Below are 25,339 nucleotides of genomic sequence, written 5' to 3'. Positions count from 1 at the left end.
TCCTTCAATCTCTACTTTTCCCTGTTGCTCTAGAATGTCAGGGCAATTTTCTTGGTCAGTTTCTTATAGAATGATGTCCAGGCTTTTTCTTTTGTTAAGATTTTCTGGTAGTCCAGTGATTCTTAAGTTATCTCTCCTAGCCCTGTTTTCTCTATCTTCTGTTTTGTGGATGAGGTGTTTCATATTTTCCTCAAATTTTTTCAATCTTTTGATTTTGTTTTATAATTTCCTGCTGCCTTGTGAAGTCATTTGCTTCTACTTGTTGGATTCTAGTTTTTAAAGACTGAATTTCATCTCTGGCTTTTTCGTCATCCTTCTCCTTCTGATCTTTCATCTTCTTTGCCTCATTTTCTAACCTCATTAATTTTGGCTTTTAAGACATGGATTTCTCATTTTAGTTCAAGTGCCTCTGTTTCCAGATGACTTATCTTGCTTTTTAAGATCTTTTCCCAGTTGTTTTCAGCCTTTCTTAATTTTTTTAATTGTATTTTGATTTCTTCTAATGTCTGTGTCCAGTTTGCTGGAGTTTCTGTGTTTTTGCTTGGTGTTCATTCCTCTGTTCCAGTGATCTTTCTTTGTTCATTGCCTGAATAGAAGCTGTTGATTGTAATTACTTTTTTCTTTTTCTGTTGTTTACTCATATTTTCCCCTTCTTTCCCCCCTGTAGTTGCCTGTAGTCTTGCTCCTTTCATTATGTGCTGGATGTGTGGGTTTGGGCTATTCTGTCCTGAAGGGGCTTCTCTGTTCTACTGATTGATCAAGTTAGTTGGATCTTCCCCAGCTGATAGCAGAAGCTGAGAAGGAGCTGGGCTTACCACCCCATTATCAAAGTTATTGCCTGTAGTTTGTTTCTGCCTTTGACCCTTGAAACTTAGTCAGCAAGGCTCTCAGATCAGTCTGTGGGGGAGTGGTGTTGGAGTTTGAGCTTCCCTTCCCTCTGAAGGCTTCTTATCTGCCCTATTGATGAGATTGAGCCAGGGCAAGTTGATCTTTAAAGCTGGCTATGCCCTGAGGCCAAAACCTCAGGTTGGGTGGAAGATGGGGGGGGGTCTTGGCTGTGACTAGGCTGTCTGCTATTCACTTCTCCTCCAGCTGCCTCTATGGTGCCTGTGTTCAATGTCCTGAGCCTGGCACAGGTGTGACAGTAAGGTACTCCCTCTGGACTAGGCCCTTGCTTACCCAGAGATTCCAGCCCCTGCTGGAAGCTTAGCACTGTAGGTGGGGGAGGGGCCCTGGGACCTTCCTTCTTCCTTCCCCTTAAATACATGTCTTCTTGAATTCAGGCTTTTTGGGGGCATGTACCTTTTAAGTTGGCTTCAGGAGGAAGGTTCCATAGTTCTGTCCTGTTGTTAGATTTGTTTTTCAAGCATTCTGTTTTTTGATCTGTGAGGAAAGATTTGGCAGAGGTCTGAGCTGTTGCTCTCTCTAAACCACATCCTGACTCTGCCTCTTGAGGGGTTTTGTTAAGCCTTCTTTTAGATTCTGGGTATTCTAGATCATGGAAACAGCTGAAATTGTCTTGTCTTGGTGCACAATTTCTGTTTTGAAGAGGTTTGAGAGGTTGTGGGAATCAGAGAAAAAGTCCAGTTAGCCATCTTGTGGTTTTGTGTGATGCCAAAAATTTTAACTTTCAGTTTCTTTATTAGGAATATGAAGTTATAGAGTTTGTTAATTTAGGAAATGTTTCTTGATGTGGCTTCATGTATCTCCATGGAGATTTTATATAGATTATGAGGTTCTTAAACTCTAGGACGGGAAAAATTACATTTTTATTTCAGTAAATGGTTTATAGGCTTCTCTAGACTACTGAAAAGGTACATGACATGCCAGAAAACTTGAAGACCTTTACTCTAACAGGTGAGGTAGCTTAACTATGTTTGAACTATAGTAGTTATTAAGAATAGAGTAGTATTATATGACGGAAAAAGCAATAGGTATTAGTTAACCTTGTCCTATCAAATTTCTGTGTGGCCTTGGACAAATCACATCTTTGAATCTGTTTTTTAACCTCTAAAATGAGGGAGTTAAATTGTGTCAAGGGCTCTTTCAAGTCCTTAACAATTATAAGAAAAAATTTTGAGCAATTAAAAAGGAAAGTGAATTTATGATGCTATTGAACAGCCAGTAGGTCTTATTGGTACAACTTGCAATTCCATCCAAATGAAAGAGTTGTAACATACATTTCAAATTCTGTTTCTTGATGAGATGAAAATCATCCTCAAACTTCAGGCCAGTAGAAATGGGAGTCCAAATATAAGTTTGAATTCTGAGGATAGTGCATAGAATTTCAGTATCCCTGTCTTTTTTTCACATGAAACCTTTCTTGCCTTTGCTATATCCTCTCATCTTGATTGTTCATGCTTTCTCAATCCAGGAGAATGTAAATTCAGAGTTAACAGATTTGGAGACATTCATTTTGTGTGTTTGTGTTTGTGTGTGTGTGTGTGTGTGTGTGTGTGTGTTTTCTGCATTTGGTAGCATTTAATGCTTGACAGCTGAAAAATTGTCTCCAAATATAGCTGAAAAAAGTCTCCAAATATAATTTTTGGCTAACTACATTTTAAAATATCCTGATTCTAGGTTGTTGAGTCATTTTTCAATTGTGTCTGACTCTTTAAAACCCCATTTTTGGGTTTTCTTGGCAAAGAGACTTAAGTAGTTTCCCATTTCCTTTTATATCTCATTTTACAGATGAGGAAGTGAGACAAATAGGATTAAATGACTTGCCCAGGGTCCCAACATCTAGTAAATGTCTGAGGACCTTTTGTTTCTTAGAACCAATTTAAACTAAATGGTCCTTAGCTTTTTTGACAAAAATGCAATCTCTTTACATGCAGGGCACCAATAGCTTTGTTGGTTGATATTATTAAAGGGATGGCAAACTCAAATAGAAACAGATCTCTGTGGCAACATATTGACTTAGAAAATCACATATTAATATTATCTACATTGTATTATGTTTTTGTTTTGTTTTGTTAAATATTTCCAAGTTATATTTTATTCAGTTTTGAAGCTGTTCAAGTTTCACATCTCTGCTAGGTCACAATGTTCATAACTTCACAGACATAAATTCTGTTCTTCTGTGGTCCAGACATAGTCAGTGGTCAGCTCCACTGTATCAAAAATTTCTCTCATCAAGCCACTGACTCTACTTTGATGCCACTCTCTCTATCAATATATGGGATCGCATCCTAATTTTTTAGTTTACTTAAAGATATTTTATTTTACAAATTACATTTAATAATAATTTTCAACATATGTTTCCCAAAATTATGAGATCCAAATTGTTTCCTTCTTTTCCTTCTCTCCCTCCTCTCAGAGATGGTAACCAATTTGGTCTGTGTTATACATGTATTATCATGAAAAGCATACTTCCATATTGGTCATGGGTGTAAGAAAATACATATATAAAACCAAAATCCCCTAATATAATAAAATATGTAAAATTATACAAAATAAAATATACTAAAATAATAAAACAATGTGAAAAATAGTATCCTTTGATCTATGTTTAAACTCCAACAGTTCTTTCTCTGGAGGTAGATAGCATTATTTGTCATAAGTCCTTCAGAATTGTCCTGGATTATTGTATTGTTGAGAGTAGTTAAATCTTTCAGAACTGATGACTGCAAAATTTTGCTATTCTTTGTACAATGCTCTCCTGGTTCTACTTATTTTTCTTTGCATCATTTCATGGTTCACAACTCCACTAACAATGTGTTAGTACCTCAATTTTGCCACATCCCTTCTAGTATTTATCACTTTACTGTCATTTTGGCTGATCTGAGAATTTGAGGTGGTACCTCAGAATTGTTTTAATTTGTATTTCTCCTAATCAAGAGTGATTTAGAATATTTTCATATGATTATTGTTTTGCTTTCTTGTTCTGAAAAGTGCTTGTTCATATCCTTTAACCATTTGTCAATTGGGATTTGTATTCTTGTCAAATTGACGTGGTTCTCTATAAATTTGAGAAATTATACCCTAATCAGAGAAATTTGCTATAAAATTCTCCTCCTCCCAGTTTGTTGTTTCCCTTTAATCTTGGTTACATTAGATTGGTCTGCATAAAACCTTTTTTTTAATTAAATGTAATCAAAATTATTCATTTATATCTTATAATGCACTCTTTTTCTTGTGTGATCATATATTCTTCACTTCTCCATAGATCTGCCAGGTAAATTACCCCATCTCCCTAATTTACTTATGACATTACTCTTTATATCTAAATCATATACCCATTTTGACATCTTGATATAGGGAGTGAGATATTGGTCTCTACCTAGTTTCTGCCATATATTTTTTTTTTCTGGTTTTCCCAATAGTTTTTTTTTTTTCCAAATAATGAGTACTTATCCCAAAAGTAGACTCTTTGGGTTCATCAGACATTAGATTGGTAAAGTCATTTACTCTAATCTATTATGTATCTACTTTATTTCATTGATCCACTATTCTATTTCTTAGACAGTACCAGATGGTTCTGATGATTACAACTTTATAGTATAATTTGATATCTGACACTACTAGATTATTGTCCTTGACACTATTTTTCATTAGTTGTCTTTATATTCTTTACTTTTTATCCTTTTAGATGAGTTATTATTATTTTTCCTAGTGCTATGACATAATTTTTTGGTAGCTTGGTATGGTACTGAATAAGTAAGTTAATTTAGGTAGAATTGTCATTTTTATAATATTAGCTCAGCCTATCCACGATCAATTAATTTTTCAATTGTTTAGATCTCACTTTATTTGTATAAGAAGTGTTTTTTAATTGTGTTCATATAATTCTTTTGCTTGACTTGGCTAGTAGATTCACAGGTATTTTACATTGCCTAGACTTATTTTTAAATGGAATTTCTCTTTCTGTCTCGTGCTACTGGATTTTGTTGGTTACATCTAGAAATGCTGATGATTTATGTGGTTTATTTTGTATTCTGCAACTTTGATAAAGTTATTAATTATTTCAACTAATTTTTAACTGATTCTCCAGGATTCTCTCAGAATAGCATTATATCATCTGCAAAGAATGACAGTTGAGTTTCCTAATTCCCTATTTTAATTCCTTCAATTTCTTTTTCTTTGTTTACTGCTAAAGCTGTCATTTATAGAACATTGGTATAAATAATAGTCATGATAATGGACATCCTTGCTTCAGCTTAGATCTTATTGGAAAGGTTTCTAACTGAATGCCATTACAGATGATATTAACTGATGGTTTTAGATAAATACTACTTATTTTAAGGAATGACCCATTTATTCCTATAATTTCTAGTATTTTTAATTGAAATGGATGTTTAATCTTTTCAAAGATTTTTTCTGCATCTTTTGAGATAATCATGTGATTTCTGCTAGTTTGGTTATTGGTATGATCAATTGTGCTAATATATTTCCTAATATTAAACCAGCTGTGCATTCCTGGTATAACTCCCACCTGGTCATAGAGAATGATCCTCGTGATTTATTACTGTAGTCTCCTTATTAGTATTTTATTTATATTTTTCATCTATGTTTATTAAGGAAATTGGCCTATAATTTTTTTTTCTGTTTTTGGTCTTCCTGGATTGGGTATCAGCACCATATTTATGACATAAAAAGAATTTGATAGGATTCATTCTTTGCCTTTTTGCCCTGCTAGTTTATATAATATTAGGATTCTATCAAACATTTATAAAACAATTATAGGCTTAGCATTCAATCTACTGCCAGTAACTTAGCTGCTCTTAGAAATTGTGTTATTTTTCATTTTTGTAGCTCCAGTGCCATGTACATAAATTTGCGTTGAATTGAAATAAATTTAATTTCTAGGTCTCAACTTGGATTTGATTCTCAGTTAATTGTTTTTGAAATTTATATTATTGATTATGTTGGGAATAGTCAAAGTAGTTTGAATGTATCAGACCAAAGCCATTTTCATTAGTATAAATCTATCACTTTTCTGCAAAAATATTAATAATATAAGCATTATTGATGCTGAGTTAGTAATATTATATTTCTCTACATGACATTGCTATGTCCAGACACACACTTATTAGAATAAGAATGAAATTATGCTTAAAAAATTATGACCTCTTTCAAAAAAACATATTCACCAGCTTATATTTTTTTTTCAGTTTAGTAATTAGGATAAAAATATAGTCACAATGGCTGCTTCAGTGTTCAGTGAAATGAGAATATTATGAATTGTATGTAATATAAAAATGCTTTAAAATGCATATCTATACTTCTGTAGAACTAGATACACTGAATTCAAGTTACAAAGTCTCACAGTTAAGTTCAATGAAAGATAGGTGTTTTAAAAAAGTAGACCTTTTTAACAATGAAATTAACTGCTTTATTATGTAGTGAGTTCCGTTTCCCTCTAAGTATTTAAAGCAGAGGTTTTATGATTGCATGTAGATGAAGTAGGGAATGGATGAGTTATAGAGGATTCCTTACATTGGTATAAAGATAAAGAAGATGAACTCATTAATATTCACTCATGCTATATATCCATATTCATGCTTACAGGAATTATACTGAAGAATTAATAGAAGGTAGCTTATATATTGATCAAAGCTCAATATGCTGTGGAATAAATATGGAAGATTTTTAACTATACTTTTTAAAAAAAATTATGAGTTAAGATCCAAAGTCTCTATCCCCTTGTGATATTACATTTGTGGAAACTATCATAGAAATCAATGAGGAAATCTAATTAGTACACCATGACATATTCCCTCACTTGACACAAAAATATATATTTCAGAAAACATTGTAAATTTAATTACTGTAAAGCAAATCAATCAACAAACATTTACTAAATACCCATTTTATGCTAGGCACTATGATAAGCACTAATGGGACAAAGTAAGACAAAAAGATAATCCCTCCTCTCAAGGAGCTCATAGTCTAATGAGGGAGAAAAAAATTATTTACAAACAAGATCCATTTATCCATCCATCTATCTATCCATCTATCCAATCACCCACCTATCCACTCATCTTTTTGTCTGTCTGTCTATCTATCTATCTATCCACATATATTTATAATAAATTGCAAATAATCTGCAGAGAGAAAACTTGAAGGAAGTCAGGAAAGTCAAGAGAAAGTGATTGAAAAATACATATTGCTCAGATTGCAATTGTATTCACAACCTGTGTAATCAGTCCATTGGCATATATATCTTGGACAATTAATCTGACCCATACCTCAGTCAGAATATTAAAATGGAAAATAGTGCAGAACTTTCTGTAATTCCACAGGGTTGTCAGTTTCATAAATTCTTAGCATTAGCATTCTCCCAGCAATGCTGCTCATCTGGAAGTCCTTGGAGACTATCAAACACCAAGAATAGAGTGATGTTTGGTTATTTAGAGTCTTGAGTTGTTTAGAGTCTTCCCAAGCAAAGTGTTTTAAACTTGTTAGGTAGAGAATGAAGGTTTTAAACTACAAAGATGCCTAGAGTATCCACAGAAGTGTTGAACTAAATTATTTCAAAGGCTACCTGAGTTCACATCTTGGGCACTCAAGTTCTTATGCTTGACTTACTGTTTCACCTTAGGCAAATGACTGCACTTAATTGGTCCTCACCTTACTCATCTATAAAATGAATGGATTGTACCAGTGACCTCCAATGACCCCTCCAGATCTATAGCTTTACTCCTGTGATCCTCTTAGCACCAGCATCTTTATAATGATTAAATTCCAGATGGCAGAGATTAATTTGATTTCCTGAAACTTTTTTGTTAACATAAACAGCTATGCCCCAGTTTTCCAGCTAATAGCCCTCACTGACAAACCTTACCTTGGGTATGAATGAAATAAAGGATCTTAAGAGAGGTAATATGCATTAGTAGCAAGAGTTATATGGTGGGCTGAGATCAGAAAATTTGGCTTTCAATTCCACGTTAAGAATTGGGCAAATCTCTTAACCTAGCCTCTGAAACTCAGTTCCCTCATCTGCCAAATGGAGAATAATAAAATATCTCTTTCCTCTTGTCCAGTGTTGTTACAAGGGATGAATGAGATTATGAATATGAAAACACTTTATAAAAAGTACTCTTCAAAGGTAAATTTCTCCCTCGCTCTGGTTCTACTCTTTCCTGTAATATTTTTCCACTGCCACCAGATGGTAGTAGGGAAGCATGCCTGACTAGGCATATGCCAGGTGAGTACTCAGTTAATTAAATCACATTTAAAAAAAATAGGATCTGAGAAAACTTGATTATTAAGTAAGGCAAATCAGTTCAAGAGATGACACATGCAGAAGAAAAGCAAATGAACAGTTCAGCTTCAATGAGATACCTCTCCACATTACTCTGTGAAACAGTCTAACCTCCATTCTCAAATAGCACTCTTTATTTGTCCTAATAATTGCCTTTCCCCCAGTTTATTGTCTTTCCCAGAAATCCCATTTTGCTCAGATTGTCTCATGGCAATCTCTTTCTGAGTCAATCTTAACTAGAGGGCTTTGATTATTCCTTTCAATTGGAAACAGGCTTGTGTTCTATTATTTCCCTCAGGGAAGGCACTGGAGTTAACCCTTCACCTCTCTTTCATTTTTAACAAACAAAAACAACACAGGCTAACTTTTTTCTCGGCTCACATTTATGAATGAGCTTCACAGAAGCAGAAATGGGCTCTTTTACATTGCCCAGCATCTAGCTTATATACTCTGTGCATATATACTATAAAGAAATATGTGCTCATAGGATGATCATTCTAGAGAGGTCCCAGAGCCATCAGGTCAAAACCCCTTCTCATTTTCTGGGGTCTGAGGCCCAGGGAAGTTATGTGACTTGCCAGTCTGGGGGTCCAAATGGGTTCTGACTCAAGAGAAAATCTATTTTCCCATTATGATGTTTGATTAAAGAAGCTAATGACACAGCCATATTTGAGCAATCATTTTGGACCTAAACACTCAATACCATTATGGGTAGATTAGATGACCTCTGAGGATGTTTCTACTTCTGAGTTTCTTTTTCTGCCTTCATCACTGATAGGACCAAAATTGTTCCATATAAAAGACTCCTCTAGAGGTTTTGAAACTGTAACATATCACATAAATCATTACACAAAAGGAGATTGTAAGATCATTGTGAGCGAGGACTGTCATATTTGTTCTATCTCAGTGCAAAACATAGAACATTAAGGCATATAGACTATAATTCATGGAGGCAGAAGAGTGATAGGCTGGAAGTAAAGATGAATCTGGATACTAGAATGTCAAGAAATAAAACGAAAGGTTCTGAGAAGAAAGGAATGATTAAGAGTGATAGTAAATACTGAGAAGTCAAGAGGATGCAAACTTAGAAAAAAAATTTGATTTTGTCATTTAGGAGGCAATTAGTAACCTTCATGTGTACATCAGCAGTGTCAGAGGTGAAAATGAGTTTTTATGGGGAGGGAATGGCTGGTCATTAAATAGAAGAGTTGATTGTAAAAGACTTTTTATAGTGTTTAGAAGTAAAAGTAAAAAAATAATGAAGTAGGCTTTCATGAGATGGGACACTTATTCTTGTTTGAAGGGAAAGGGCAAAATGGGGGCAGATGGGAAGAAGGTTAAAGGAAGGGAGGGAGGCAGAAAGATGGAAAAGGAGGAGGAGGAAAAGAAAGGTCAAAGATAACTACAAGCCAGGGTAACTGGGATGATTCAAACACAGTTAAGCAATAAATGAAATTTGAGAGGAGAGACAGATTTACTGGGAAGGTGATGAGTTCATTTTAGACATGTTGAAATTCCATTGCATTATTGAGGTTCTTAAAGTAGTTAGAATTATGCAATAGGACAAGATCATAGCAGTGAAAGCTGGAAGGCTTCTTATAGGTCATCTAGTCTAATTTCCTCCCTTTACAGAGGTCAAAGTTGAGGTGCCTAGGAGAGAAATGATTTGTCTAGTGTCATACAATAAATCACAGTTGAGATTCAGATCTTGATTGTCAAACTTCAAATGCAGGACTTAGGAGAAAGGCTGGGACTAGATCAATAAATTTGGGAGAGGTAAAAAAAAGAGGTAAGGCATAAATTGATAATAGTTAAGATATTTCATACATATAAAATAAAATATATAGCTTATATATTATAGTAAAGTTAATTATAATGATAAATTATTATGTCCATAAGTAATTTCAAATAATACTGTGAACAGAGCTGGCAGTGTTTGTCAAGGGAAGACAATGGATGAGCAAGGTTGACTCTTAAGAAGGATTTGGAAGAAGGTACCCATGATTGTTGAATATGAACAGCAGGGACAAGAAAAGCTGTAGGTTTGGAGTCAGATAAACTTTATCCAAGGAAGTGGAAAGGGAAAGTTGGGATTAAGGTAAGATTTACCCACATGAAGAAGAAGGCCTAGTTTAATGGATAAGATTACATGCTGATGTGTAGGTTGGCTGCTATTCCTGTAGGTACTCTTACTTGGAATTCACAAAAGAATGCAAGAAGAAATCTTGGGGTCTAATCAGTACAGGAATAGTGCTCTATGTCAGGATAGCTACAAATCCACTTTCATCCCTCAAGTTTTTAATCTCTTCTCTACTAACTGCCCTAGTAAAAATTTAATTTCAGAAAACTCTGTTGTCTACTGCTAACTTGGCAATGCTATTCCTTTGACTCTTAAGAAATGGCTTTGTCACTTGTCCTTAGTGCTTAGCCAGTCAGCAATTGCCCTGACACTAACACACTTTGACATGAAGAGACAGAATTGAATTACATGGGTTTCATTTCTTCTGTCTGCATCTTCTTCTTCCCAGCTTCTCTTTAGCAGTTGTCCTCTTATTACTTAGCCTGTAAAGTGGTACATAGGGTGATTGAGATTTGAGGTGAATCTATAATGCTAGATGACCCAGAGAACTGTTACCTGAAGGGAGCTCCCTTTTTATAAAATGGTGTCCAAAAGAATAGGAAACCAGGAAACCAGAGTTTGAGTCTGACCTTTGCTATTCACTAGATGTATAACTTTAGGTAGGTCAGCTGATCTGGGGCTCAGTTTCCTCATCTGTAAAATCAGAGGGTTATAAGATTGTATATACATTTTTGATTGATCTTATATGACTCCCTTTTACACACTCTTTATGACTTACATTACCTGAGTAGACCTAAATCAAATTAAAATATAATTGGGAATGCTTAACAATTTTTAAAAAAATTTAATATAACATAGATGCTGTTTGTTAATTTGTGGGTTTCTAAATCAATATGTGAAAGTAGCTTGGTACCTGGTAGTGGATAGAGTACTGGACCTGGAGTCATTTAGGATTTGTAGGTCCTTTTAAAGTGTCCTCTTCTCACTCTCCTCCCTAATAATTCTGAATTTAATTAATATAGTCTGTACTATTTACCTGTGTACATATTTGTTTGTGCCAGTTTAATCTATGCTTTTTGAGGATAGGCACTTTTCTTTTTATCTTTTCATTTCCAGTGTCTACCACAGTGCCTTGTACATAGAAGTACTTAATAATTGCTTGTTGAAGGAATAAATGAAAACCAGATGGTTAGAAGAGCTTTCAATTAAGACTCAGAAGAACAGGGCTCTTTGCTTATCTGTATGTCCTTGGGCAAATGACTTTATTTCTCTGGAGCTCTTTTTCCTCCACTTTAAAATACCAGGGTTACAAAGATCTTAGATTTTGGGACCAAAATCCACTATTTGAAAAAAACTGCTGGGAAAATTGGAAGACAATATGAGAGAGATTAGGTGTGGATCAACATTTCATACCCTATATCAAGATAAACTCAGAATGGGTGAATGACTTGAATATAAAGAAGGAAACTGTAAGTAAATTAGGTGAACACAGAACAGTATACGTGTTAGATCTTTGGGAAAGGAAAGATTTTAAGACCAAGTAAGAGTTAGAAAATAATCACAAAATGTAAAATAAATAATTTTGATTACATTAAATTAAAAAGGTTTTGTACAAACAAAACCAATGCAATCAAAATTAGAAGGGTAGCAACAAATTGGGAAACAATCTTCATAACAAAAACCTCTGAAAAAGCTCTAATTACTCAAATTTATAAACAGCTAAACCAGTTGTACAAAAAATTAAGCCATTCTCCAATTGAAAAATGGGCAAGGGACATGAATAGGCAATTTTCAGTTAAAGAAATAAAAACTATTAATAAGCACATGAAAAAGTATTCTAAATCTCTTATAATCAGAGAGATGCAAATCAAAAAACTCTGAGGTATTACCTCATACCTAGCAGATTGGTTAACATGACAGCAAAGGAAAGTAATGAATGCTAGAGGGGATGTGGCAAGGTTGGGACATTAATGCATTCCTAGTGGAGTTATGAATTGATTCAACCATTCTGGAGGGCAATTTGGAATTATGCCCAAAGGGTGCTAAAAGACTGTCTGCCCTTTCATCCAGCCCTGCTGGGTTTATACCCCAAAGAGATAATAAGGAAAAAGACTTGTACAAGAATATTCATAGCTGCGTTCTTTATGGTGACAAAAAATTGGAAAATGAGTGGATGCCCTTTGATTGAGGAATGGCTGAACAAATTGTGGTATATGTTGGTGATGGAATACTATTGTGCTCAAAGAAATAATAAACTGGAGGAATTCCATGTGAACTGAAATGACCTCCAGTAATTTATGCAGAGTGAGAGGAGCAGAATCCGGAGAACATTATGCACAGAGACTGATACACTGTGGTACAACTGAATGTAATGGACTTCTACATTAGTGGCAATGCAGTAATCCTGAGCATCTCAGAGGAATCTAATGAGAAAGAGCACTATCCACATTCAGAGGAAAAACTTCAGGAGTAGAAACACAGAAGAAAAACAACTGCTTGATTACATGGGTCGATGGAGATATGATTGGGGATATAGACTCTAAATGAACATTCACGTGCAAGCATCAACAACATAGAAATGGGTTCTGATCAAGGACACATGTAAAACCCAGTGGAATTGCTGGTCAGCTACAGGAAGGGGGAAGGGGGGAGGGAGGGAAAGAATATGATTCTTGTAACCAAGGAATAATGTTCTAAATTGACTTAATAAAATTTTCAAAAAATAAATAAATAAAATAAAATAAAACATGAGATTTAGTCTAGACATTTAAGGGCTTTAATCTTTACCCCTTTAATCTTCTTATCCTGTGCTGACCTGCCTTAATTTCCAGTTCTTAATTTCTGGGATTTTATTACTTAGCTGTTACTGCTAGCCCCATTGATTTTCAAATTAGCTCAGGTAGTATATTGTTTATGCTAGTAATTTTTTATTTCCTTTGGCATAAGTAGGGATTGTCTCAAAATAATTTACATTTGCAGAAATGTAGCTTGCAGGCTTTAAGTAGAGGTTGCAAAAGTGCCTCTTCTCAGAAATATTCACTTAAAGGAAGATAAAAAGGAAGGATAAAAACCCAGTTTTCTGGTTCCTCTAGGCTCTTATTTATTATGAGCCAAGAAAGGAAGAAAGTGAGATGGTGGGGATCAGAAGGGACAAGTGATCAGATTAGAAATAGAAACAGGCCACCATAAGTGAAATCACTATGAGAAGCAAATAGCTCCATTAAAAACATTAAAAACAACAGCAAGAAAAAGCATGCCAAAGCCTATTTTGCCTCCTTCTCTCTCCTTTATCCTCTCTTTTCTTCTTTCTGTATGGTGTTTAATTTTTTATTATACATATGCCACTCTCCAATATCCTATTCTTTAAATAAGATGCTCCTTTATATGAAAAAGTGCAGGTAAGCAAAACAAGCAGAAACATAAACAGAATTTGTTTAAAAATTTGTGTCTCATTTCAAAGCTATGGACCATCACCCAAAGCTATGCAGTTGAAGAGAAGAGGAGACATATTATTTAGCACTGAATTAAAGAGGCTAACTGGCTAGCAGTTCTGGGTCAGTCAGCAACCCTAGATCCCTTCCTTGCTGATCAACTGATTGCCTTCCTTATTGACCCTGTGTTAAAATATACTTAATGCCTGTGTTATATTGGGCCAATAATTTCTTGTCACTGGACCTGGGCTGTCATCTGTAAAATGAAGGGGAATTGGTTAGTTGGCCTATTAAGTCCCTTTCCAGCAAGGATCCCATGGTATCCTATGATTCCTGCTCTAATCCTGTAAAGAAGAGTTTATTTGTTACGCAACAATGACCCCACACTCCCTTCAGCTACCATAACCTCACAGATCTTAGGGAGAATGCATTCTTATTCAGTCCACCAATCAGCATTTGTTAAGTAGCTAATGCATATAGATACTGTGCTAGTTATTGGAAATATAAATTTAAAAATGAATTAGTCTCTGCCCTGAAGGAGCTAATTTTTCATTAGGTAATGGACCAAGTACATATATAAAAATATACAAATATGTACTCTATATAAACAAAATAAATAAAAAATAAAATAAGTAAAATAAAAAATAAAAAGATAAAAAATAAAATTGAGTCCTTGTTGGTATATTCCATTTTAAAAGTTACCTTATAAAGCCAGAGGTATAGCAAGGAATTTCTTCACCTAGGACAAGTATTATATATCATACATGGAGTAAGCAGTTTGAATTATTCCTTCAGTTGGGGAGCATGGAATGGGGAAGCTCAACTTAGACTACCATCTGGAAACTTCTTGTTTAAATTAACTAATTTTTCTTGTTAACCAGATACTAAGATCATTTGTTTCTAGAAGGCTTAAGGACTTCACGTGTTGGTGTCCTCCAAATCTGGTCTACCTGAGCAAAATCCCACCCTAGTTATAGATTTGCATGAATAGCTAAAAGTTTGTATCTTTCCAATGACAAAGTGCCCCCCCCCCCAAGGTTGTGCTTTAATTAGCTTATCTTTCCAAGGTTCACTTTTTTTTCCGTGCTTCCATGGGTGATAGAAATGTCTATGGAGATGGAGCCAACAGATTTGATCAATTCAAGTAGAAATATTAGCTAATTTTTTGTCTTTCTAAGAGCACTGGGGGATGAGATGAAGAAGAGGACCAGATTTCTTTGATATCTCAGGAATTACTCTTTTGTTTTAACATTCTGTGGTCACTTGGTTGATCATTCATGTTCCCTACTATCCACCCACACTCTATTTCCCTTTTCTCAGTTTCCTTTTTACTCCTATTACATATCCACTCCCTTAGCTCCAGATCCTCTCTTCACTTATTTACTTGTTTAATTCTCTACTTCCCAACCTTCTCACCTCTAAGCTCACTGATCTCTTGGAATGTGCATCTGAATGTATGCTTTAATACCAGGGGTTTGCATTATCAGGAGAATCACTCTGAATGTAAGGTAGGGGTGTGTGTGTGTGTGTGTGTGTGTGTCCACATATGTGTGTTTGTGGGTGTATGCATGTGTGCAAATGTGCCTGTGCTAGATAGAGGTAATGCTTTACTTTTAGGTAGTCTAAATTTGGAGAATGAGAAAAACAACACTCTCTACAGAGATACTGTAAAATTCTGTGAAACACTTGTCTTATGGAGAGGAACCTGTGTAGAAAGAATTTTTAGTCATCTTTTTTTGTTCATGGAAAGGAAGGAGGGAATGAGGAAATGGTGACTCCATTTATATTTCTAATGTACCTTCCTCTACTTTCCTGACCAGTCCTAGTTTATCTTCAACAACCTAAGAAGTGTAAAGGGAGTTATTTATTGAGCAAAATGAGCTAATGAAATATCAGCATAATTTTTTGTGTTAGTAATGAATTAGAAACATCATATGTGGCTTCTCTATAGTAGGGAATTGATAAATAAATTGTGTGGTATGTGAATGTAATGGAACATTATTGTAATGTTAGAAAAAATATGTAATAGTCCTTCCAAAAAAGCTTCTTCCCAGGGACTTTTAGAGATTTACACCCTCTCACAAAATAGCCAAACCATGCCTTGACAAAAAGACTATTATAAATGAATATGAAGAATTTTGAAAATTATGGGAAGATATATATAAACAGATACAGAATGAAGCAGAATCAGGAAACACATACTGACAATGAAAAGGGAAAGAACAAAAACAATAAAATCAAACACTATGTAATTATAATAACTCAGAAGTTAAGCCGTATAGATTTCCTATCTTTGCTATACAGGTGAGAGACTATCAACATGTAATATTGCCAATAGTTAGTTATACTCTCCTTCCTTCCCCATCATAATCCCTGATGTTCCATTTCAACTCTACTTTTCTCTTTCTTTTTCTTGAATCTCTTCACTCTTCCCCTCATACTTTCATCAGTCTTGCCCTTCCAAGTTCTATCTTGGATTTTTTCCACCATCTACTATAATCAGTCCTATTCAGGTACTACTGAGTAAAGCGAGAGAAAAATTAGGAGATTGTGCTCATTTGGTCCACTACACAATTATGTTATTTAATTTCAAATGGGCCCTCATTGTAGCAAGGCAATCTTTTATTTTTTTTTTTTACCTTCCTAATCAGTTCAGTATCCCACTAACCCTCCAAACTTTTCTAAAACTTTTCATCATTTCTCCAATTTTCCATGGTTCCTTCTTTCCCCATTCTCTCAGCTGAAAAATTTTCCTCATATTTCACTGAAAAAATAAAATCCATTCAATTTTCCCCACTTTTTTGCAACCAGATGCTTTCTGCCATTGTCTCCTTTCTTCACCCTTGTCTAACATGAAGAGGTTCTTTTTTTACCAAGGCAAACCCTTCTAAGTGCACAATTGATCCCATTTGATCTTTTATTCTACAGATTATTCCCTCTATCATTTCCATTTTCTCACTTATGTTCAGTTTCTTTCCCTATCAGCTAGGTGGTTCCCTACATGCCCATGTGTGCTCCATCCTCAAAAATCCTAACTTGATCTGTCCATCTCTGATATCTTCTTTTTCACTCCTACTTTTCATGACTAAGCTCAAGAAAGTCATCTATAATTGGTGCCTCTATTGTCTTTCCTCACATTTTCTTAATACTATTGTCTAACTTCTAACTTCATCATTCACCTGAAAATTCCCTCTTGAAAGTAATTGTCTCTCTTTTTAAAAATATTTAATTGATTAATTTAGAGCATTTTCCCAGAATTACAAAAATCATGTTCTTTCTCTTCCCTTCCCCAAGCCCCCTCCCATAACCGATGCACAATTCCCTATTTCCCTATTATTGATATTTGAGCTAAGGTGATTACTTAGGGTCTATAACCCCAATCATATCCCCAATGACCCAATGTGATCAAGCAGTTGTTTTTCTTCTGTTTTTCTGCTACCCATGAACAATTAATGTTTTTTTCCCCCATCATTTAGATCTAGTTTTAATTGTGTTGATAGTGTTTCATAGTTGTTGAATGTTGAAATAGTTCCTGTGTTTGTCTTGGCAGATAGAATCCTAGGTATTTTATATTGTTTAGGGTGATTTTAAATGGAATTTCTCTTTCTAACTCTTGCTGCTAAGATATGTTAGAAATATATAGAAATGTTGATGATTTATGTGGGTTTATTTTGTAACCTGCAACTTTGCTAAAGTTGTTCTTATTTCCATTAGCTTTTTGGTGGATTCTTTAGGGTTCTTTAAGTAGACCATCATATCATCTGCAAAGAGTGATAGCTTGGTCTCTTCATTTCCTATTTTAATACCTTCAATTTATTTTTCTTCTCTAATTACTACTGCTAGTGTTTCTAGTACAATGTTACATAAAAGAGGTGATAATGGGCATCCTTCTTTCACTCATGATCTTATTGGGTAGACTTCTAGTCTATCCCTATTACAGATGATGTTTGCTGATGGTTTTAGATATATAGTATTTAGTATTTTTAGGAAAGGCCTTTCTATTCCTATACTTTATAGTGTTTTCAATAGGAATGAGTGTTGTATTTTGTCAAAGGCTTTTTCTGCATCTATTGAGATAATCATGTGATTTTTGTTAATTTGCTTGTTTATATGGTCAATTGTGTGGATGGTTTTCCTAATATTAAACCATCCTTGCATTCCTGGAATAAATGGCACCTGATCATAATGAATGACTCTTGTAGGAGTGTTTTTGCTGGTATATTATATAAAATTTTTGCATCTATGTTCGGTAAGGAGATTTGTTTATAGTTTTATTTCTTTGTTTTTGACCTGCCTAGCTTTGGAATCAGTACCATATTTGTTTCATAAAAGGAATTTGGTAAAACTCTATCTTTGCAAATAATGTCAAATAGTTTGTATAGTATTGGGATTAGTTGTTCTTTGAATGTTTAATAGAATTCATTTGTGAATCCATCAGGCCCTGGGGAATTTTTCTTAGGCAGTTCTTTGATGGCTTGTTCAATTTAATTTTCTAATATGGGATTATTTATGTATTCTATTTCATCTTCTGTTAATCTAGGCAATTTATATTTTTGCAAATATTCATCCACATCACCTAGTTTGGCATATTTATTGCCACATAATTGGGCAAAATAGTTCTTAATGATCGCCTTAATTTCCTCTTTATTGGAGGTGAGGCCTCCCTTTTCATCTTTGATACTGTTAAGTTGGTTTTCTTTTTTTTAATTAAATTGACCAGTACTTTGTCTATTTTAATTATTTTTTCAAAATACCAGCTTCTAGTCTTATTTATAGTTCAATAGTCCTTTCACTTTTCATTTTTATTAATTTTTCCTTTAATTTTTAGAATATCTAATTTAGTTTTCTTCTGGGGATTTTTAATTTGTTCTCTTTCAAGTTTTTTTGATTTGCATGCTTAATTCTTTGTCCTCTGCCCTCCCTAATTTGTTAATATATGAACTCAAGGATATAAATTTTCCCTTCATTACTGCTTTGGCTGCATCCCATAGTTTTTGAAAGTATGTCTCATCATTATCTTCTTCAATTAAATGATTAATTGTTTCTATGATATTATTTAATTTCCAATTAATTTTTTATTTGCCTCCATGTACCCTTATACATTATTGTTTTATTGCATTATGATCTGAAAAGGTCGCATTTATTATTTCTGCTTTTTTTAACTTGTTTGCCATATTTTTATGCCCTAGTATATGCGCAATCTTTGTGAATATACCATGTGTTGCTGACAAGAAGGTATATTCCTTTTTGTACCTATGAATTTTTCTCCACATATCTACTAACTCTAATTTTTCTAAGATTTCATTCACATCTCTTACCCCTTTTTTATTTATTTATTTTTTTGTTTGATTCATCTAGATCTGATAGAGGAACTTTCAGGTCTCCCACTAGTTTAGTTTTACTATCAATTTCCTCCTTCAACTCCACTAGTTTCTCCTTTAGAAATTTGGATGCTTTTTTACTATCACTTTTCTCCTTCAACTCCACTAGTTTCTCCTTTAGAAATGTGGATGCTATACCTTTTGGTGCATACATGTTGATTACTGATATTTCCTCATTGTCTATACTGCCTTTTATCAGGATTTAATTTCCTTCCCTATCTCTTTTAATCAGGTCTGTTTTTACTTTGGCTTTGTCATAAATCATTATTGAAACTCATGCCTTTTTTTCTCAGTTGAGGCCCAATAGTTTTTACTCCAGCCTTTGATCCATATTCTGTGAGTGTCTACCTGCCTTACGTGTGTTTCTTGTAGACAACATATAGTAGGATTTTGGTTTCTAATCCACTCTTCTATATGCTTTTGTTTTATGGATGAGTTCATTCCATTTACATTCAGAGTTATGATAACCACCTCTGTATTCCCCAACATTTTGATATCCTCTCCTACTTCTGCCCTTTCTTCTCTCACTATATCTTTTAAAACCAGTGTTTCACTTTTAATCAGCCCTCCTAATCCCCACCCTTATTATGATTATTTTTTCACTTCCTCCCTTTTTGTTCCCTTCTTATTTATTTTTCTGTCTATTAAGTTCTCTCACCTCTTCTCTCCTGTTTTGTATTCACTGCCACACTCCCCATTTTAGTCTTTCCCTTCTCACTTTCCCTGTAGGGTAAGATAGAATTCTATATCCCAATGAATCTAGATGCTCATCCCTCTCAGAACTGATTTCATTGAGAGTAAGGTTTAAGTATTACCTATTAGCACTATCTCTCTCTCCTTTTAATAGTATTCTTCCCCTCTCCTCCCATGTGCCTCTTCATGTGCTATAAATTATCCTTTTTTTCTCATTCCTTCATGTTTCTCTTGGTGCCATCTTTTATTTCTGCCCTTTCCTTTTTTTACATATCATCTTAAACCTCTTAGTACCCTAACCTGTAGCTATGAATAATTCTTCTAATTACTATAATAGTGAGAATTACAAATAACATTTTCCATATTTTGATATAAATAATTTGATGTCATTGAAGCCCTTAAAGAAGAAAAATTAAATAAAAAACATTTCCCCCTTTCCTCTCTCTTTCTTATTTACTTTTTCATGTTTCTCTTGTTCTTTGTTTTTGGATATCAGACTTTACAATTTGTTCTGGTCTTTTCTTTACAAATACTTGGAAATCTTCTATTTTGTTGAATGCCCATATTTTTCCCTGGAAGTATATAATCAGTTTTGATGGGTAGGTGATCCTTGGTTGAAGACCCAAATCTCGTGCCATTCTGAATATCATATTCCAAGCCTTCGGGTCCTTTAGTGTGGAAGCTAACAGATCTTGTGTGATCCGAATTGGTGCTCCTTGATATCTGAATTGTCTCTTTTTGACTTCTTTTAAAATTTTTTTCCTTAGCTTGGAAACTCTTAAATTTGGCACTTAGATTCCTGGGGGTTGTCTTTTGAGGATTTAGTGTAGAAGTTGTTCTATGAACTCTTTCAATGTCTATTTTGTCCTCTTGTTCAAGAATATCAGGGCAGTTTTCTTGGATAATTTCTTGTAGTATGGTGTCAATGCTTCTGTTTATTTCCAGGTTTTCAGGTAGACTAATGATTCTCAAATTGTCTCTCCTAGATGTTTATTCTTGGTCAGTCATCTTATCAGTGAGATATTTTATGTTTTCTTCTATTTTGTCAATCTTTTGATTTTGCTTTATGAATTCTTGGTGTTTTGAGAGATCATTGGCTTATATTTGTCCAATTTTGGTCTTTAAAAACTGGTTTTCTGCTATGATCTTTTGATTTTTTGCTATAATCTTTTGATTTTCCTTTTTGGTTTGGCCTATCTTGCTTTTCATGACTTCCAGCTGTTTAATTTTGGTCTCTAATTTATCATTTCATTTGATTTTTGGGCTTTTTTCTCCAATTGGGAATTCCTGTTTTTTAAACTGTTATTTTTTTGAACTATTTCCCACCTTTCTTGCCTAAATTCTTCCATCTTTTTTCATAAGCTCAGATTCAAATTCATCAAGAGCTTGTGGCCAATTTCTATTTTTTGGAAGATTTGGATGCATTTAATTGTTTGTCCTCTTCTGCTATTTCCTCTGTAGTTTGGATTTTTCCTCCATAAAAATTATCCAGGGTCAAAGCTTTCGTGTTGTTCTTGGTGTTGGCAAGTTGTTTTTCTTGGGCATTTTTTTTGCCATCACTATGCTGATTTTTTCTTCCCTTTCCAGTCAGAAGTCTGAGTGAGGAGGGCAGGCTCTCTGTGTATGGAGCTAAAGAACAAGATTTTTGTCTGAGGCTACCTCTCGAGCTTCTACTGTTTGCAGTGTTTCTCTGAGTTATCTCCTTGCTCAAGGTCTGTGCTCTTCAGCCTGTTGGGGTCTCAAGTTTAGCTGCTCTCCAGGGTAGGTCTTTGGTGGTCTTAGTCAGCTGCCAAGGACCTAGAGGTATCCCTCACTTACTCACTAATTGTAGCGGGCTGGGTCTGAGTCTAGTGCACTGGCTCTATAGGTGGAGTGGGGGAGGGTATATCAGCTTACATATTACTTGAAAATTTCATCATCTCCCATGGATTCAATCATCATCTTTATTGGGATGATTGGTAGATCTCTTTATCTCATCCTCATGCTCTAGATCTCAACTTTCCAACTTGCCTGTAGGACATCTTATTTTTAATATATTCATAATTAAACTCAATATCTTCCCTCCTACCATGCCTCTATTTCATTGCCCCCTTCTTCAAGTCTAACTTACTTATTACCACTGAAGTTACCATAATCTTCCCATTTTTTCTAAGTTACCAATTTCAAAAATCTACACATCATAACATACTCCTTGTTCTATTTTATCTTTATGTTTAATCTATTGCTTCTCTGACCCCTTATTCAATAAACTTGAATACCTCCCTATTAGCTCCAGCATCAAATATAAACATACTGTGGTTGGTTTTTTACAGACTTTCATCACCTGTATTCTTCCTACATTTTTGGTCTTATAATACTTTATTCTCCTACATTTATTCTGTGATTCAATGACACTAGCCTCTTTGTGATTCCTTGTATCTGACACTCTATCTCCATCTTTCAACTCCATGTTTTTGGAATAACTGTCTCATATGCCTGGAATAAACTCACTTCTTCTATCTGCTTCTTGACCCTCCTTAATAGTAGTGTGTTGCCTCTGTGATTATCTATAATTTATCCAGTATGCATCTCATTTGTACATACTAGTTTGCATGTTGTCTCCTTAGGACTCAGAACTTGAGAGCAAGGACTACTTTTTGACTTATTTTGTATCCCCAGTCCTTAGCATAATGACTGGAACAAAATAGGCTCAACTTGGTATTTATTGGCTGATTGATACTGTTCATAGTTATTTGACATGTTGCTTGATTTTGTTGAATTAATTTTTAAAAAATTATTATAGGAAATAGTTTGATGGAGAAATAAATTTTGGGGAAAAACAATAGTAAAACAAAAGATCATTAACCACATTTTTAAAGAACTATCATCAAAAGTATTCTTCCTATACCAGTGGGAATATACAAAAATATATTATAAAATGCATAATTTAAAGTATTAGTCATGCAACCTAAGCATCTCTCAATTGTACAATGATGGGGAAGCTATATTGGAATTGAGGTATAGAAAAATCTGAAAAGTCTAAGTCCAGAAATACTATGATGAATTATAGAGTCCATGAATTAATTCCTCATTTAACCGATCATTTTGGGTATTTCAGTAAACTTTTCTACGAACTATGTTGTATGATCTTTTGAACTTATATAAGTACATACTTTCCTACTTTCTTGAACAATATATTAAAAATAATTATTTTTTTTGTGATTCAGTATTATGTTCTTGGGAGCTAGAGATATAGATCTGGTTTTCCCTTCATTAAATGTCAGCAGAAGACTATACTTTTGGAGTTCCTACATTTCCTTTTTGTAGTTTGTTTGTTTTCATCTCCACTTTCATTATCCTGCTGTCAACTATAGTTTCTTGCCACAGTGGGTTGTCAAAACAGGTACCATTGTTAGAATTAAATGAAAAGCCAGAGTAAATAGGCTCTGCCTTCATTTTGGTTGATCAGAAATCCTTTATGCTTGCTTTCTGGTTATCAACAATGTCCAGATACCTGAGGTTGCTAGATAAGTGACTCCTATCCCACTCTAGATAAGTGAAATGTTATAATAAATAATTCTTGCAAAAACTTTCTCCTGCAGTCAGGAAGAAAAAGCTAACATGGATGTCTTGAGGCCCATGAATCCCCAATTCCAAATAATAATTTATTTCTGTCTAATTTCCTTTCTTGTTTTGCAGTCCCCACTCTGTCCCAGACCGCCTGCGGATCCGAGTGAACAGAATTAGTTTACAAGACTATGAAGGCTTTCACTATGACAAAGAAAAGCTCCGGGAAGCTTGTAAGTTAAGAGTATATCATTGAGTTTCATACAACTGTCTTAAAGCTTTATTTACCCTCCTTCGTTTTGTAGCTAGGTTCATTTTTCCTTGTATACCAAAATTTTAATGAGGAGAACAAACGAAGAGTAATATAGTCCTGAATAGTCTCATACACATATATATGCATGTATTATCTGTGTAGTATATCTACATATAACATATGTGTTTTTTTTGTGTGTGTGCTTATGTGTATACTTAAAGGTAAACTAGAGATCAATTACCATACACATGATAGCAGGATCTGTTTGGTTTAATTGCAGCCTTAGCCTCGCTTATGTTCCCCTATGAATAAGAAAACAAATGACTGATTATAATATAAAAAATAGCTAGATACCAGAAGTCCCAGGTGCAGTGCAAGACTACCTTCCTCTGCCACAACCCTACTTCCCTACCCTCATCCTTTGTCTCCAGCCTTGATGTCTGCAGACACTGTTATATGTAATATAATCTAAAAATTATGTATTGTTTTTATCCATATATTGGCAGTGAAATTGCATATGATATGGACCCTCTAGTATGTCTTTTACTTAAGTCTCATTAGGAAGGATCTAAAACATGTCCATTTTATCTTGAATTATGTGCTAAAGTGATATGCATTATATATATTCATTATATCTACTGATATTCAGTATATTGAGGTAGTAGAATGGATTCTATGTGCCATTTATTTATCATATTTTTTGAGAGTTACAGAACTGATTAATGAGATTAGAACCAGGACATTCATTTTGTATCCTCTCTAGACTTACTCCCCTCAACCTATCCTTTTACTCAAGGAATGATGATTCTCACAGGACCAATTGCCTTCTTCTCTTCTCATTCTTCTATGGTTAATCATGAGGGATTATTGCTTTTAAAGCTAGTAACTAACTTCAAAGATCTTGACCAGTGTGCTTCCCATTATTAACCAACCAGATGAAATTTATTCCCTTTGTTGAAATAATTTAATGAGCAGATATCACAAGAATAATTTTTACAAAAGATTTCTTTTCCTACAAATACACAAAGATCCATGAGAAAAATGGGTTCAGAATTAAATTATAATGATAGTGAGTTCCAAGTATAGAGATCACTTGCAGCAAAGGGATATCTTGAAAGCTCTGGCATTGGAAATACCTCCCTCCTTTTGTGTATTCATCATTTAAGCTCCATTTAGATATTCTCTACTGTGCTCTGAACATTGGTGTCTTCTAGAGTCCACACTCAGCATCTCTTTCATCTGTAAGAGGTCTCAATGCTTATACCTATTATTGGCCTGGGGTTGATGGAATAGGTTTTCTACATCTTTGAGCAGCTATTTCCCTTATCACCCTTCCTATCACTAGTAAGAATGTTCTTACACATCTGTCTACAATACTTTCTCTACCATTAGCTGCTCTAGTAGCAATGAAGGCCACTCCTAGTCAAAAGTGGGATGTCTGCAGGGGCTTTTGTATCTCTTGAACTCAGAAGGTTGGCTGCGTATTTCCATCTTGGAATACTCATCTACCTAAGATGAGTAAAGAATAACACAGAAGAAACAGACGTGTCATGGGCTCATGGACACATGGCAATAAGTTAGGTAATTCTACCAGATGTCCCTTCTCTACTTGGCAGCTCAAAACAAATCTCATCAAAAAAGAAAAAAAAAGTGAGAGATGAATGGATAGATCTCCCTTTTGGAGGTCCATTCAGCTAATCATTTGATAGGTAACTAATAGGTGTTAGATTTAAACTAGAGTCACGAGAT

General features: G+C 34.4%; 1 protein-coding gene across 2 annotated transcripts in view; it reads left to right on the top strand.

Moving 5' to 3' along the window:
* The window catches only part of DGKI (diacylglycerol kinase iota), a 623,490-nt gene that overhangs the window by 394,761 nt on the left and 203,390 nt on the right, over nt 1–25,339 (top strand). For both annotated transcript variants that reach the window (XM_056799742.1, XM_003342025.4), the window contains one exon: nt 23,470–23,570. In XM_056799742.1, coding sequence (XP_056655720.1) covers nt 23,470–23,570 — 101 coding nt within the window. The remainder of the gene's footprint in view (nt 1–23,469; nt 23,571–25,339) is intronic.

The sequence above is a fragment of the Monodelphis domestica genome, chromosome 5, assembly GCF_027887165.1.
Source record: "Monodelphis domestica isolate mMonDom1 chromosome 5, mMonDom1.pri, whole genome shotgun sequence".
Lineage (NCBI taxonomy): Eukaryota > Metazoa > Chordata > Mammalia > Didelphimorphia > Didelphidae > Monodelphis > Monodelphis domestica.
Note: the sequence above shows the minus strand (reverse complement) of the source record. Positions and strands in the feature narration are given on the sequence as shown.